The 13,977-nt window shown below is 41.6% G+C and overlaps 1 protein-coding gene across 6 annotated transcripts in view; it reads right to left on the reverse strand.

Annotated features, from left to right (window-relative positions):
- Positions 1-8,095: 8,095 nt before the first annotated feature.
- BCE2 (2-oxoacid dehydrogenases acyltransferase family protein) overlaps positions 8,096-13,977 on the reverse strand; it is a 39,275-nt gene continuing 33,393 nt past the window's right edge. For 5 of the 6 annotated variants that reach the window (XM_087373774.1, XM_087373745.1, XM_087373767.1 and 2 more), the window contains 3 exons: positions 9,115-9,203; positions 8,695-8,922; positions 8,096-8,395 (listed from right to left, as the gene is read on the reverse strand). In XM_087373774.1, the coding sequence (XP_087229900.1) occupies positions 8,282-8,395; positions 8,695-8,922; positions 9,115-9,203 (431 nt within the window). In that variant the 3' untranslated portion in view covers positions 8,096-8,281. The remainder of the gene's footprint in view (positions 8,396-8,694; positions 8,923-9,114; positions 9,204-13,977) is intronic. The other variant, XM_087373751.1, reaches the window with a different exon arrangement.

The raw sequence follows: 13,977 nt of genomic DNA on the forward strand, positions 1-13,977 counted from the left end.
ATCCAATCTCAGTAGTAGCTCTACTCCACCTATTGCCACAGCACCATCTCACATTGAGAAACCAGATAAACCATAGTTTCTACAACAGTAGTGAAACTGGTCATGCTTATGTACTCATAATCAAGGATTACAACAATCAAGTCGTAACAGCAGGAGAGACTATGAATCCCGCAAGAATGGTTCAAGTCATCTTGAATGGACTACGAGAGGGATACAAGAATCTAGTTCAGAGTATTGCCATTCAATGGCAAATTTCAACACTGGAGCTTTAGTCAGTGTCACTTCGTGAAGAACTCAGGATGCAAGACATTCACACATGCAAAGGTCATTCCAATGATCAATCATTCACAACTTCAGATAAAAGCAAAGGTAGAGGCAGAGTCAGAGGTAGATCACTCCAGCGAAGTGGTCATCATCAACAACAAAGCCATCAAAGTTAGCATCAGCATCATCCCCAGCATCAACAACATCAGCATCAGCAAAAAGAAAATCATTCCAACGGAGGAAGATTCCAAGGATGAGGAAATGCATACACCGACGTATCAAACATTCAGTGCAAAAACTATCATAAGTTTGGACACTATGAAAGAGATTTCTGCAAGAAGCAGTACGACCAAGGCGGTCAATCCAGTGGCAATCGAGGGAATTTCTGAGGAAGAGGAAATCAACGCGGTGGACATTCCAATCACAGTCATTATGCCAATAAACTTGAGAATATGTTCCTTGCAAGCGGGGATATGCAGAAGACTAAAATAGTGTATCTTGACATTGATTACAATTCGAAGGGTAATACAATTATCAAGTCGACCAAGCAGATCAGGATCCTTGGTACATCCACAGTGGTGCATCATCTCATATGACAAATCATCAAGAATGGTTCATAGAGATGAAACCATTAGAAGAACACAATAACATTATATACACTGCAAATAACATACTGAATCCAGTTCAAGGGAAAGGCATTGTCCCTATGAGCAATTTCACTGGTACGAAAGGATTGGTGAAAGATGTACTCTATGTTTCGAAACTCAACAAGAACCTCTTGTTAGCAAGTCAAATGATGAAACACAACTACCGAGTTATCTTTGATGGAGATGAATGTTCAGAGAAAAATCCAGAGGATTTTAGCTAGTAGGAAAAGGAGTCAAGGAAGGATGCTTCAGAATGCTAGCCAACAGTACTAGATTTGCATGCCATATCAGCTCAACCATTAAAACAGATGCCACTTTCCACAAAATGGCACAAGAGATATGGACATGTCAATTTCAAAAGCTTGATAGAGCTCAAAAATCAGAAAATGGCAATTGGAATTTTGAAACTTCACTTTCTTGAAAAAGTTTGCGAAGCATGTTTCTTTGGTAACCAAAAGCGAACCAATTTAGGCAGAAGCATCTCTCGAGCACGAGGTATTCTTGATTTCATACACACAAATGTATGGGGTTATGCCCAGACCCGTAGCATCAATACTTGACTTTCATCGATGACTACAGCAGATATTGTTGGGTCTACTTTCTGAAAGAGAAATCTGAAGTCTTTTCCAAATTTCAAGAATTCAAAGCCATGGTAGAAAACTAGACAGGCAAAAAGATCAAAGTCATGAGATCAGATAGAGGAGGTGAATGCATGTCTTCAGCGTTCATGAACTTTTGCAGAAGTAACGGCATTCGAAGACAATTCACATGTGCAGATACTCCTTAGTAGAATGCAAAATCTAAAAGAGAAGAATGGTACTTTAGCAGACAGTGCTAGAGCAATGCTCAGTGAGAAGCATCTTCCAAAATCAGTATTGGGAAGAAGCAATAGCCACTACAAACTACTTGCTTAATCACCTTTTGACCGAACCGATTCAAGGTATGACACCTTATGAAGCATTCACTGGACACAAGCCATGCATTGGGCATCTCGCATATTTGGTTGCATAGCATATGCCCACATACATGATGATCATCGCAAGAAATTGGATGCGAAGTCACCTAAATGCATCATGGTTGGCTATAGTGAAGAAAGCAAAGCATACGAGCTATATGATCCCATAAACTAAAAGGTCATTATCTCCAAAGATGTAATCTTTGATGAGGAATTTGAATGGAAAACCTCAAATACACAGGAGATAGAAACACCGGCTACACAGTCATCTACAAAAACGATTGATGAAGAAAAGTAGGAATTGCCAAAAGCACCTTGAGAAGAGCCAAAGCAAGTCAGACAGTCTACTGGGGAAAGCAGATTACCAACCAAATTAACATATGATCAAAAAGGCAAAGCTATTCAGGTTCAAACCACCAAGTATGCTCTTATGACTATCATCATGGCTACAAAAGAACCAGTGTACTTCAAAGACTCAGTTGACAAGCCAGAATGGCAGACTGCTATGAATGAGGAAATGGAAGCTTTGTACAAAAGTTATACTTGGGAATTACTCAACCTTCCACTAGGAAAGAAGGTCATAGCAAACAAATGGGTTTACAAAGTGAAGTATAATCCAGATGGAAGCATTGAAAGATACAAAGCCAGACTAGTTGCAAAAAGATTTGTACAACAATATGGTCAAGATTATGATGAGACTTATGCTCCATTCGTAAAGATGGATTCCATATAATTCTTGATGTCACTAGTGACACTAAGTAGATGGAATGTGTATCAGCTCGATGTCAAGAATGCTTTTTCCAATGGTTATCTAGACAAGAAAGTCTACATGCAACAATTATCTAGACAAGAAAGTCTACATGCAACAACCAACAGGTTATGTTGGGAGCCAGGACAAGACAATCAAGTTTGCCATCTCAAGAAAAGTCTCTACTTCTTAAAGCAAGCACCCAAAAGTTGGTACATCAGAATAGACAAGTATTTTTCTAATCTGGGATACATGAAGTCCAATGCAAATCATACTCTCTACTACAAAGTTCAAGCGAAAGACATTACTCTTGCACTTTTGTACGTAGATGATCTAACTGTGACCAAAAGCAATGATAGCTTCATAAGAGCTTCATCAAAAAGCTAAAACAAGACTTATCTGCAGAGTTCAACATGAAAGATCTTGGACTTATGCACTATTATCTTGGTATTGAGTTCTGGAGAGATTCAGACATCACCTTCATGAGTCAGCTAAAGTATGTTGACAGTATCCTGAAGAAGTTTCATATGGCAGATTGCAAGATTGCAAACACTCCCATGGAATAGAGTTTGAAGCTTACAAAAGATTCAAAAAATCCTACAGTCAATGAGAGGTACTATCGACAGCTCATCAGATCTCTTATATATCTATCACACGGACAAATATCTGTTATACAATAAGTTCACTAGCACAGTTTATGTCAAATCCAAAATAGTCCCACTGGAATGTAGCCAAAAGAGTCTAGGTCAAGGTGCTCTATCATGCACCTAAAAGATCCACTCAAGGATATGCATTTTTCCTTGGTCAAGGTGCTCTATCATGGTTGTCAAACAAACAGCCAACTATTTCTGTCTTCAACATAAGCAAAATATAGAGCACTCACTACAAGTGCATGTGAGGCTATATGGCTCTAAAGACTATTGTCAGAAATAGATTACTTTGATGAATCAAAGCCAACAACAATATACTATGATAATCAATCGGCTCAAGCATTGGCCAAGAATCCAGTATATCACTCCAGGACAAAGCACGTTGATGTCACAAAGCACTTCATTAGAGAAAGAGTATTACTTGGTGACATCATACTACAACATTGCAATAGCAAAGAAAATGTTGTAGACATCTTTACCAAACTACTTGGCAAAGAGCTTTTCGAGAAACACTGTGACAAGCTCTTGGTTTGACACAAAGGAAGGACATTCCCATTAAAGGGGAGTGATGGAATGTAATGCTCAACCTTTTTCAATTCCCCAAAATTGTCATCTTGAGAGAAGGCCTACTTCATCATGTTGATCTTGAGGGAAGGTGTTGAGAAACCATGCTCAACATCATGTTTCAATATGTGCATAGCACTAACCCAATATAGTGCTATAAAGAAAAGTGTTAGATCCCCTAGCCCTTACCCTAAAAGGGTTTTATATATTCTACAATTTCAATAGTTACTCATTTGTGGTGTGCTCTCTAGCTGTGCCTTCTCTCCTCATCTCCACTCTTCTCCTCTCCCCTCTTTATATTTTGTCAGTAGCAATATAGGTAGCTCTCACTCAAAGCTCAAACATGATTCTCACGTATGCCTTGTTTCCAGTTTCCTGTGGAAAATTCAAGACTAGTTTATTCCATTAAATAATATCAAGTCATTGTATACTAGGACAAAGTCTAATGAGGAATGATTACAACAATTAACTTTTTGTGTTATTTAAAGTATAAGCCTCATCATGTCCTTGTGTCCAATACAAGGATCTGTGGAGTTTTCTTGTTCGACGGATTGCATCTCTTTTCCATTCTTGTAACTCATAATATTTACATGTGTGACTAAGATGCTGCTAATGGCAAGTTATAAGATATATTTTGAAGCCTTTATCTTATAGCATGAACTAGGTAAAGAGATAAATAGAGCAAAGTAATCTTGTTCCAGCAATAGAAATCTAGAGAAAGAAGGGAAACTCTTTTCTTTTGGAATGCTAGTATGTTGTTGCAATCCTTTCCTCTTATGAATCCACATTTGCAATAACTCTGGGAGCCATTGGAGTGATACCTATGGACCATTCATGCTTGCATAGCTCTCACAAGGAGTAGCTTGGAGTTGGAGGCTCCATTGGCATTCCTTCAACATTTATTTTGCACCATCAAGAGCCCATTTGTGCTTGCTTGTAATGTCCTTGTTTGGACTCATGGTCTTTCACCATCATGGTACATTCTTGAAAGGGTTTCTCTTGTGGGTCCACATTTGCAACCACTCTGGGAGCCATTGGAGTGATACCTATGGACCATTAATGCTTGCATAGCTCTCACAAGGACTAGCTTGGAGTTGGAGGCTCCATTAACATTCCTTCAACATCCTCAAACACATCACACTGGAGACTATACACAACCCCTCAAATCTTTCTTTATATTCTTGTTTCTTATTTTGCACCATCAAGAGCCCCTTCGTGCTTGCTTGGTCCATCCTTGTTTGGACTCATGGTCTTTCACTAGTCACCCTTTGCTTTGACTCATTTGACCTTGGACCTTCGTCTTGCAATTTAATCTTCTGCCTTTAGTTGTTGTCTTTTGTCCTTTGAGCCATGCCTTTAGCATGTCTCATTCTATCGGGGTAAAATCAGAACCCAAATATCAAGAAAGTCTAATTGTCATACCCAAATCTTCGCCCCTGATGCCTTGAAGACAGTAGTCAGTGCTCGAACTTTCCTGTCTTTTACAACATTGAATTTGTTCAATGCCATATGTATGCGGGTCTTCATCTCTCTCCTAGCAACTTTCTTTGGGTAGTAAGCCATCCTTTAGGACAAAATGGATCGACAGCTACTGTGATAAGGAGCTGAAAGAGATCAAGTTGCTACAAAGGCAAGCCCAAGAGAAAGCCAAGGCTAGGGATGCTAAGATTTGGTAAAAATCATCTAAGACCATATCAAGAAACTCTTGAGGATGAGGATACCTTTGATAATCTAACCATAGAGATCCAGCCAAGTTGCTTGTGCATTGGTGGATCAAACAATCAAAGTGTTGGTGGATCAAACATTGATAACAATCAAAGCATTAGTGGATCCGAGTACTTTATCGCACAAGAGGTATGGGAGCGTCTACAACAATGGATACCTCGTAACACTACTACTGGGAAAATTAGAGTCATTAATTAATGGCCAAGATATACCACAAATCGATTGGCGAGAGAGGATAGCTACACTCACAAATGATGGTCGAACCTTTGTGGCATCTCTTTGCAAGGATACCATGGCCACACCTCGTATAGAAGTACTCCTCTTGCCAGTAGCCATGAGTACCATGATAAATTCAATGGTCCAATCCTCATCATTGACACAACGGAAATGAAGAAGACAGACGCAAAAAGATTTGGGTCAGGAAGGATCGCATTGCTTCGAAGGAGAAGATCAAATGTGGATTCTATGTACATCACGTCATTGGTCACCTACTTCTTCAAACATACAATGTGGACATGACAAGGTGCATTCTAATGTGACACCTAACCTTCTCCCGCTTGCCTCAAGGATGAGCATCTACCTCCACAACCGCAATGGCATGAGTGGGGACTGAAAGGTATTGAATATGTAACATCCACAATGGCAAATGTACCAACTATAGTCACACAAAAACCTACTTCTTGAAATAGGGTAGAACCCCAAGAACCTATGGTTGGACGTTCAAAAACTCTTGGATAGATTCAGGATGCAAGATTGCAAGCCTATAGCTACTCCCATGGAGCCAATGCTAAGGCTTACAATGTACGACGCAGGACAATCTGTAGATGCCACACTCTACAGTCAAGTGGTTGGATGCCTCATATATCTGTGCAACCGATCTTCAATTTGCAGTATCTCAAGTGAACAAGTATATGCACAACCCAAAGACAACACATTGGCAGGCTGTAAAACGCATCTTCCATTACTTGCAAGGCACAAAGTCTTATCGCTTGATGTTTCCCAAGGGGGGTGACTTGCAGATGCATGCTTATCGTGATTCAAATTGGACTGGAGACTATGACACTAGGCAATCCACAAGTGGTAATTGTTTCTTTTTTGGCAAAACTTGCATTTCTTGGCTGAGCAAGAAGCAATCCACTGTGGCTACTTCCTCATGTGAAGCTGAGTACATGGCAACTTTCACAGTGACACTTGAATGTGTTTGGCTGCGTGGTTTGCTTGTTGATCTTCATCTTTCAATGGAGGGTCCTTCTCCGATTCTCACTGATAGTCAGAGTGCTATAGCAGTGGCAAAGAATCCTGTGTTTCATGCTCGCACGAAGCACATTGAGATTCACTATCGCTATGTCAAAGAGAAGTTGCATGCAGGAGAGATCAGTATGATCTATGTGTCAACACATGACAATGTTGCAAACATCTTCACCAAAGCACTTCCACGTGAGAAGTTTGAGACATTTCGCAATGCCCTGAACTTATTTCCTTTTGGTGATTGATCATTTCCTTGTACATGACATTGGCACTGCAGGGGGGTATTAGAATTATGGATAAATTCTAGCACTGACCAATGTAAAGTCAATAAGTGGGTTAGGGGCACTTTTCCCTCATTTAGAGGTTTTTCCCCCTAGCCACAGTTAGTTCACTAACTACGGTTAGTAAAGGATAAGGTTTGTCATTTAGACAAAACCTTATCCCCCCTTTGTCTTGCTTTACTTCATTCTATCGCACATTCGACGTTCTACTCTCACTCTCTTGCTTCCTACTCTCTCTCCCATTTCTATCAAGGATATGATAGAGATCCTGAAAATCAGAATTGTTTGGGAGAGTTGTGGAGTCAAATGTGTGTTGGGGTGGTTATGTTCTCGTGGGGGTTAGGAGGTTGAAAGGTTAAGGTGTGATGTGAATAACGAAAATAAGGAAGAATCTAGTGGATGAGGTGATGAGGAGAATTCTAGAGGGAGAGAGAGAGAGAATGCGGAGAAAGAAGAGAATGTCGTGCGAATTGGAGAGAAGAGAGGAACTTGAGGTGAATGAATGTACCGGGGTTAAAGAAGCTGGAATTTAAGTAACAGCTAATGTTTTGTTTGCTCTCGCTCTCTCCCTCTTTGCTGGTGTCCTATGCATGAAACACCGTGCAGCAGTACTGTTAACCATTAAAAACTATGAATTGTGTTTCAATTTACACTCGACAATCAAGACAGAAAATAAACATGGAGCTTGGGAATGGCATTAAAGCCACACCTCTCACAAATTAAGGCTTCAGTTTTAAATTTCTTCAAGTACAATGACACCTGCTGGCAACAAGGGTACATGCAATGTATTGTTTTTGCCAGTCAGTAAATGGGACAGCACTTGAGATCCATGCATGCCAGCTAGAGAGAAAGGGGTTCCATAGAATTGTGATTAACATCGTAAATGATCATGCCCATAAATTTGAGGAGTACTGTGACTGCACAATCACGAATGACAAGAAAAACAAGAGGTTTATAAGAAATGTACAGATAAAATATGTTACAAATATCAAAGGGATTGTGATGACCACACATTTAGAATGGTTCTTTAAAAATAAATACAAGATCAATTTGTTCAAGTTGTATCCCCAGAGTCAGATTCTGGCAAGATCTCTGACTACATGGTACAAGTTCTAAGCTCATATAGACAAGAAATATTAGAGGTTGGGAATCACTTAAGGTTGGGAATCATATAGACAAGAAATATAAGAGGTTGGGAATCACTTAAGGTACATCACCAATCTCTCTGGCCGTTCAACCATAGTCTTCCACTCATTACAGACACTCGCCACAGTTGCACCATCCAAAACTCTGTGGTCTGCACCCCATGTGACCTTCATAGAAAAGACAGAATAATGCCCATTTAGCATAATCAGACCATGTGATCCTTAAGCTCAATGTTTGAAAGTACTGTTCAACACGTGGCACAATGGGTTTACTGCTCATTTAAAACATAGCTTGCATTAAATCTCTTGACCATGGAAAAGACATAAGAAACCAGTTAAGCATCATAAGAATTTGAGGTCATTAAGATGAATTCCTTTTCATTGCAAGCCACAACAGTTTTCCGTGATTTTTTTATTTAAAAAAAGAACAAGGTGCGAGAGGTGATCAGCATGAATTACTGGCTTACATTCATTATTGAAGCAGGATAAATGCTCCCATCATCAGAGAAGCGGGGTATCTTTTGTATTCTTCCAATGGCAACAATGGCCACTTCCGGTAAGTTCAACAAAGGAGAGCCAAACTTGCCTCCAACAGATCCAAAATTACTGACTGTAATGGTGCCACCTGACACATCCGCTGAACTGAGTTGGTTTGTTGTGGCCAGTTCAGTCAGCCGTGACAATTCTTTTGCAATCTGCCCAAGGAAAAATTTGGCACAGATCAGCTCACATGTCCATACTCTTTTAACATTCAATTGACAGCCATTTGGCAAGATACTTCGAGCTGAATGAAGTTGTCATGTTACGCTGAAAATGTAATTTTACATTCTTTCCTCCTATCTTCACTTTATATTTGTGGGTTTTAGAAAAGTAGAGATTTTTTGTACCTCTAGAACTGATAGGTTTTGAACATTTTTTATATTTGGCACAACCAGACCATGAGATGTTGCAATGGCCACCCCCACATTATGAGCACCTGTACAAAAATGTACATAAAATTAGAACTAAATTCAGCAATTCGTGTACCTTTTAATGATCCTTTGGTGCTTCAACAAGAAAGAAACCAAGCTGAAACAGTCCAATGTATCTGGTTTTCTAGGATTTAACGAGAGTCTTCTCATGGAAAGATCTCTTTGAGTTATAAAGGGCAGACATGTAACAAATCAGTTTGCGTATCAGAGTTAAGTAGACATCTTGACAAAGGTTCTTTGAGGGAAGGAGCAATATCGCTTCTTCCAATTCTGGCAGCCTGATTACTGTACAGATTTTGCAAGCTTAATATAAGATGCCCTTTCTCTGGAAAAAAATAAAGATGAATGCATAAGCAAGCACAGAGATCACCCTATTATATTTCTGACTTAGCCTAAGCTGATTTTCAAAGGTACTTATGGATGCTGAAATTTGTTTTTAAGGAGCAAGTCATTGGACAGGAGCCCAAGTTTTTCTGCATTGAAACAGAAATCGAATGTTGTCTCAAACTGACCTCATCATAGAAATAAAACAGAAGTGCAGTAGGCTCATAATTGTATACTGTCAGACCACTCAGCATTGTGGCCCACATCACCACTAGGCTGATTTGCACAACTTGAGCGGGAGGGGAGAGAGACATGATGACGAAGATGATTAGATTAATCCCGCTTCAGCACTCTGATCTCTTAGTTTCCTTAATTACTTGGAGCTTGCAGATGATGGTAGGATTTGTATCTATCTTTCTATCGTCCCCCCATAACTGATTGATAACGCCTTGAGTCAATCCTCCATCTTCTTCCCCACGGCTGCTGCCGCGAGCCTGCCTATTTTCTGAAGATGAGTTGAAGCAGCTAGAGCAGGATGTGGAGCTTGAGAGGTCCACCACTTTGTTCGCACGCATCCACGGATCCCATCCTTGCAAGAGTCAGGCAAAGGATTGGATTCTTGCTGCCTTACCTCCTCAATGTGAGAGTGCAGGGGAATCTGGACAGCAAAAGAGAGCACACATGCTGCGAACTGAAATGCGAGAAAGAGAGAGAGAAAGTCTGCACAAGAGAAGAAAAATGCCAACTGCTAGGCAAAAACCTTGTACAATTGATGGTACAACAATAGGGGAGTAGCCCTATTTATAGGGTCCCCCTCATCCAGCCAACCTGGCCGACTCAAGGGGTCAGCCTGGCCCAAGGCAGGTTTAATCCGACCAGTTGGTCAGTTGACTGATCACAGTTGGGAGCTTGGTTGACCCCCCCAACCAGGGCACCACCTAGGCACCTACATGGCAGCCTGTTGGCAGCCGAAAAGCAAGCCCAAGGGCACCCCTCTGCCTTGTCCGCAGCCAATACGCCTCCAAAGTGGCCTGCAAGGAAGCCTGAACAACCCCCTCCTACCTTGCATGGGCAGGCATACCCACAATCTAGCCCGTCACTCTATGATACAGAAGATGCTACCTCTAACACCCCCTCTCATCTTCTGGATCATGAATCAATCTCAAGGAGCTGGTATAAGCACCAAGCAGATGTTGTGGTAATTAGGTCTGCCTGTTGTCCTCCGTCTTACAAAAGATGAGCAGGATCACTTCATCGAGCACCTTCTCTCGGACATAATGATATTGTATCTCAACATGCTTTGTCCGTGCATGGAACACCGAATTACAAGCAAATGCTATACAACTTTGATTTTCACTGTGGATGACGGTCGGTGTCGTCTATAAGAACCCAATCTCTCCAAGAAAACTACAAAGCTCACTTGTGGAACAAGAGGCCCGGTACTCAGCCTCAGTCGAAGACAAGGCTACTGTGGGTTGCCTTTTACTAGACCATGTGACTACTGCTGATCCGAGGGTGAAGCAATAGCCCGTGGCTGAGCGGCAAGTGTCTGAATCTCCTCCCCAATTAGAATCACTCCAGCCTAGTAAAATGGATCCTGGATTGCTGCCATATCTGATAGAATAATCCTCGGTTATGCATACCCTGGAGTTACTCGAGGATACCTACATCTCAATGGATCTTCTTCAGTGTCTGCATAAAGGAGCTCAATAGTCCCACACAGAACTGAGTCCAACCTGGTATTGAACAACCAAATCAATGATCCTATCAGCTTACGACCTGCATCCACCGGCTCACTAGGATCATACTTGGACAGTTTGGTGCTAGGATCCACAAGGAAGAGATAGACTTACACTCCTCCATCTAGAAAGTTGCCAGAAGCTCCTGTACATACCCCTTCTAAGAAGCACAAAGTAACCATCCTTTCCCTGCCAGATCTCCAGGCCCAAGAAGAAGTGAGGTAACCCTAGATCCGTCATTTCAAAACCCTGTGAAAAAGCAACCTTCATCTCGGCAATGTGGAACCCATGACTGTCTGTAATGAGCAGGTCATCCACACAAGATTACAAGGGTAGTTAATCATCCTTCAGGAACATATACAGATTCGGATATGCTCGTGACCCTGAAAACCCTTCCATAGAAAGAACTCATCAATCTTTGGATTCCAAGGTTGGGGAACCTGCTTGAGTCCATACAGAGCCTTCTTCAGCCGGTAGACCATCCCTACTGACATGGCAAAACCTGGAGGCTATATTCCACATAAAGCTCCTCATGCATATCACCATTGAGGAAAGCTGATTTGACATCGATCTGAAAGATCGGCCATTGCTGATGAGCAGCAACTACCAAGACCGCCGTCCTGAGAGTAGCCATCCTGGCAGTGGGGTAAAAAGTGTCCTCATAATCACCCTAGTTGCTGTGAGTAACCTTTGGCCATAAGACAGGCCTTATGTTTATCCACAGTACCATCCGTTGTGTACTTGGTCTCGTAGACCCACTTGGCACATGCACCCCTGCACTTGGGTGCAAGGTATATAAGGGGCTCTTTGCCCTTCCTCTTGCTCATTCAATTCCTCTAGCCTTCACCCATTCCCTAGCCCTGGTGCAGCCTCTAGCCCTTCCAGGGCCTCGCAATACAGAAGCAACACACAACAGTACCAATTGTGATCCAAGAAAGGTGTCCATGCAGCACCATAGCCTGAGGTCGGAGCAGAGGCTTGGGGTTCTGTTTTAGTAGTTTTCCATTTCAGTTTTTACAACTCTTTTCTACGCTCTCTCTCAACTCCATATCTCTCAACATCCACTCAGTTTTCTCAGCTCCATATCTTTTAATTTCCATCCTTAGTTCGCCTCCGTTTACCTCTCTCACTCACGCAGTTCTACTGCATGCCCGTGGACAGCATAAGCCTCCCCGATAGCCTTGCACAGTGGTCTACATTGTCAGTGTGGGGAGGATTGGGCCTTGGTCATGGCTGGTCTGTTTCTCAGACATCTGTGGGTCAGCTTTCCGTTTTCTATGGGTCATCCTCAAAGTCGCATCTCCATGCACTTTTGAGGAGTGGCTTTTGTATTTGCAAGTTCTCCAAGTATAAAGCAAATTCTTCCCTATTTTGGGGAAGGGGGCCCTCAGTGGGTATAGGGATTGGACCCACACTTATGGGAAGCATCAGGATGACACTTGGATTGTGTGTACTACCTTCTCAGGCCTTTTCCTTTTTCCTTTGTAATCCACACCCTCTTTCCCTTTTTTGGGATACAGATGTCAACTGTGTCCTATTTCAAAGCAATTAAAACAAGGTCTTTCTTTTTTAGCTTTCTCAAAATCTGAAGCTCTCAAGAAATGGGGTGGTCCCTTAGGTTTCTTAACTTGATCAGACTTTTGATAAGGTCCTTTATGTTTCTGGGACCCTCAGACATAGAACCACTAGTTGCACCAAGTAACCTCTGTACATGAGATGTACAGTTTGCTTTGCTAATTGTATCGTCGAAAATCTGGGCAAATGTAATTGCCTCATCGAGGGTTTTAGGTTCATTTTACTGGACCTGGTGTTTTTAATCTGGGTCAAGCCCACGAATAAATATGCATAGCTTTTGAAAATCATCAATTCCTAGAAGCTTCAGGGTGACTTTTCTACACTCGGCAATGTACTAGGTGAACAGTCAATTTCACATCTTCCATTGATCCTAGGCATCACAATTTCTCTCCACTTCATTTTCAAGAATAAATTCCTTTTTAAAGAGTGCTTCAAATTTATTCCACGAGGTAGATATCGCCTCACTCTTTGTCAGACTTAACCACAATTTATCAGCGTTAACCCCTAAGGGACAAACTGGTCTCCAAGGCACGCAAGTGGCTGAGATTTTGACGTAAACTATGCAAGTCTTGCAACTTTCACAGGAAAGTGGTGACTGCATCCTTGCTTCTTTCTTTTTCCTCGCCATTACAATTGGGAGGTCTTAGATCCTTTAGAACGTGAGTGGAGTCATGTGACCCACTAGTGCCAAAAATAATTGAAGATGCCCAAGGGGACTGAACAGGTGCAACCAAAATTCCCTCCCCATTGGGGAAAGGGAAGGCGCAGTACCCTAGACCAGACTCCATGGTTTCTAGAACGAGTACAACAAATCAAATAACAAACTTACATAAAATAACAAAATAACTGAAAATAGAGACAACGGAAACTCCAACACCTGGAAGTCTCTCCCACAAGTCTTTCTCTAACTGCAAGCCGGAAAACCTTCACGAACCACTAACAATCGTCACAGACTCGAATCTTATAGTTGAATGTTCCTCACCAACAAAAGGAAGCCACAAAACAACAAAAACGAATTGCAAATGTGTTACGTCATCCATAATCCTGGAGCCGAGTGCAGTGTGATTATAGTGAGGCACAAAACCAAGAGGGCTTGACACTGGAACGGTGGACGTAAATTATTGTGGCTAGGCATAAGTAA

Source organism: Dipteris shenzhenensis, chromosome 1 (assembly GCF_047967505.1).
Source record: "Dipteris shenzhenensis isolate YYH24624 ecotype China chromosome 1, Dip_SZ_1.0, whole genome shotgun sequence".
In the NCBI taxonomy this organism is placed as follows: domain Eukaryota; kingdom Viridiplantae; phylum Streptophyta; class Polypodiopsida; order Gleicheniales; family Dipteridaceae; genus Dipteris; species Dipteris shenzhenensis.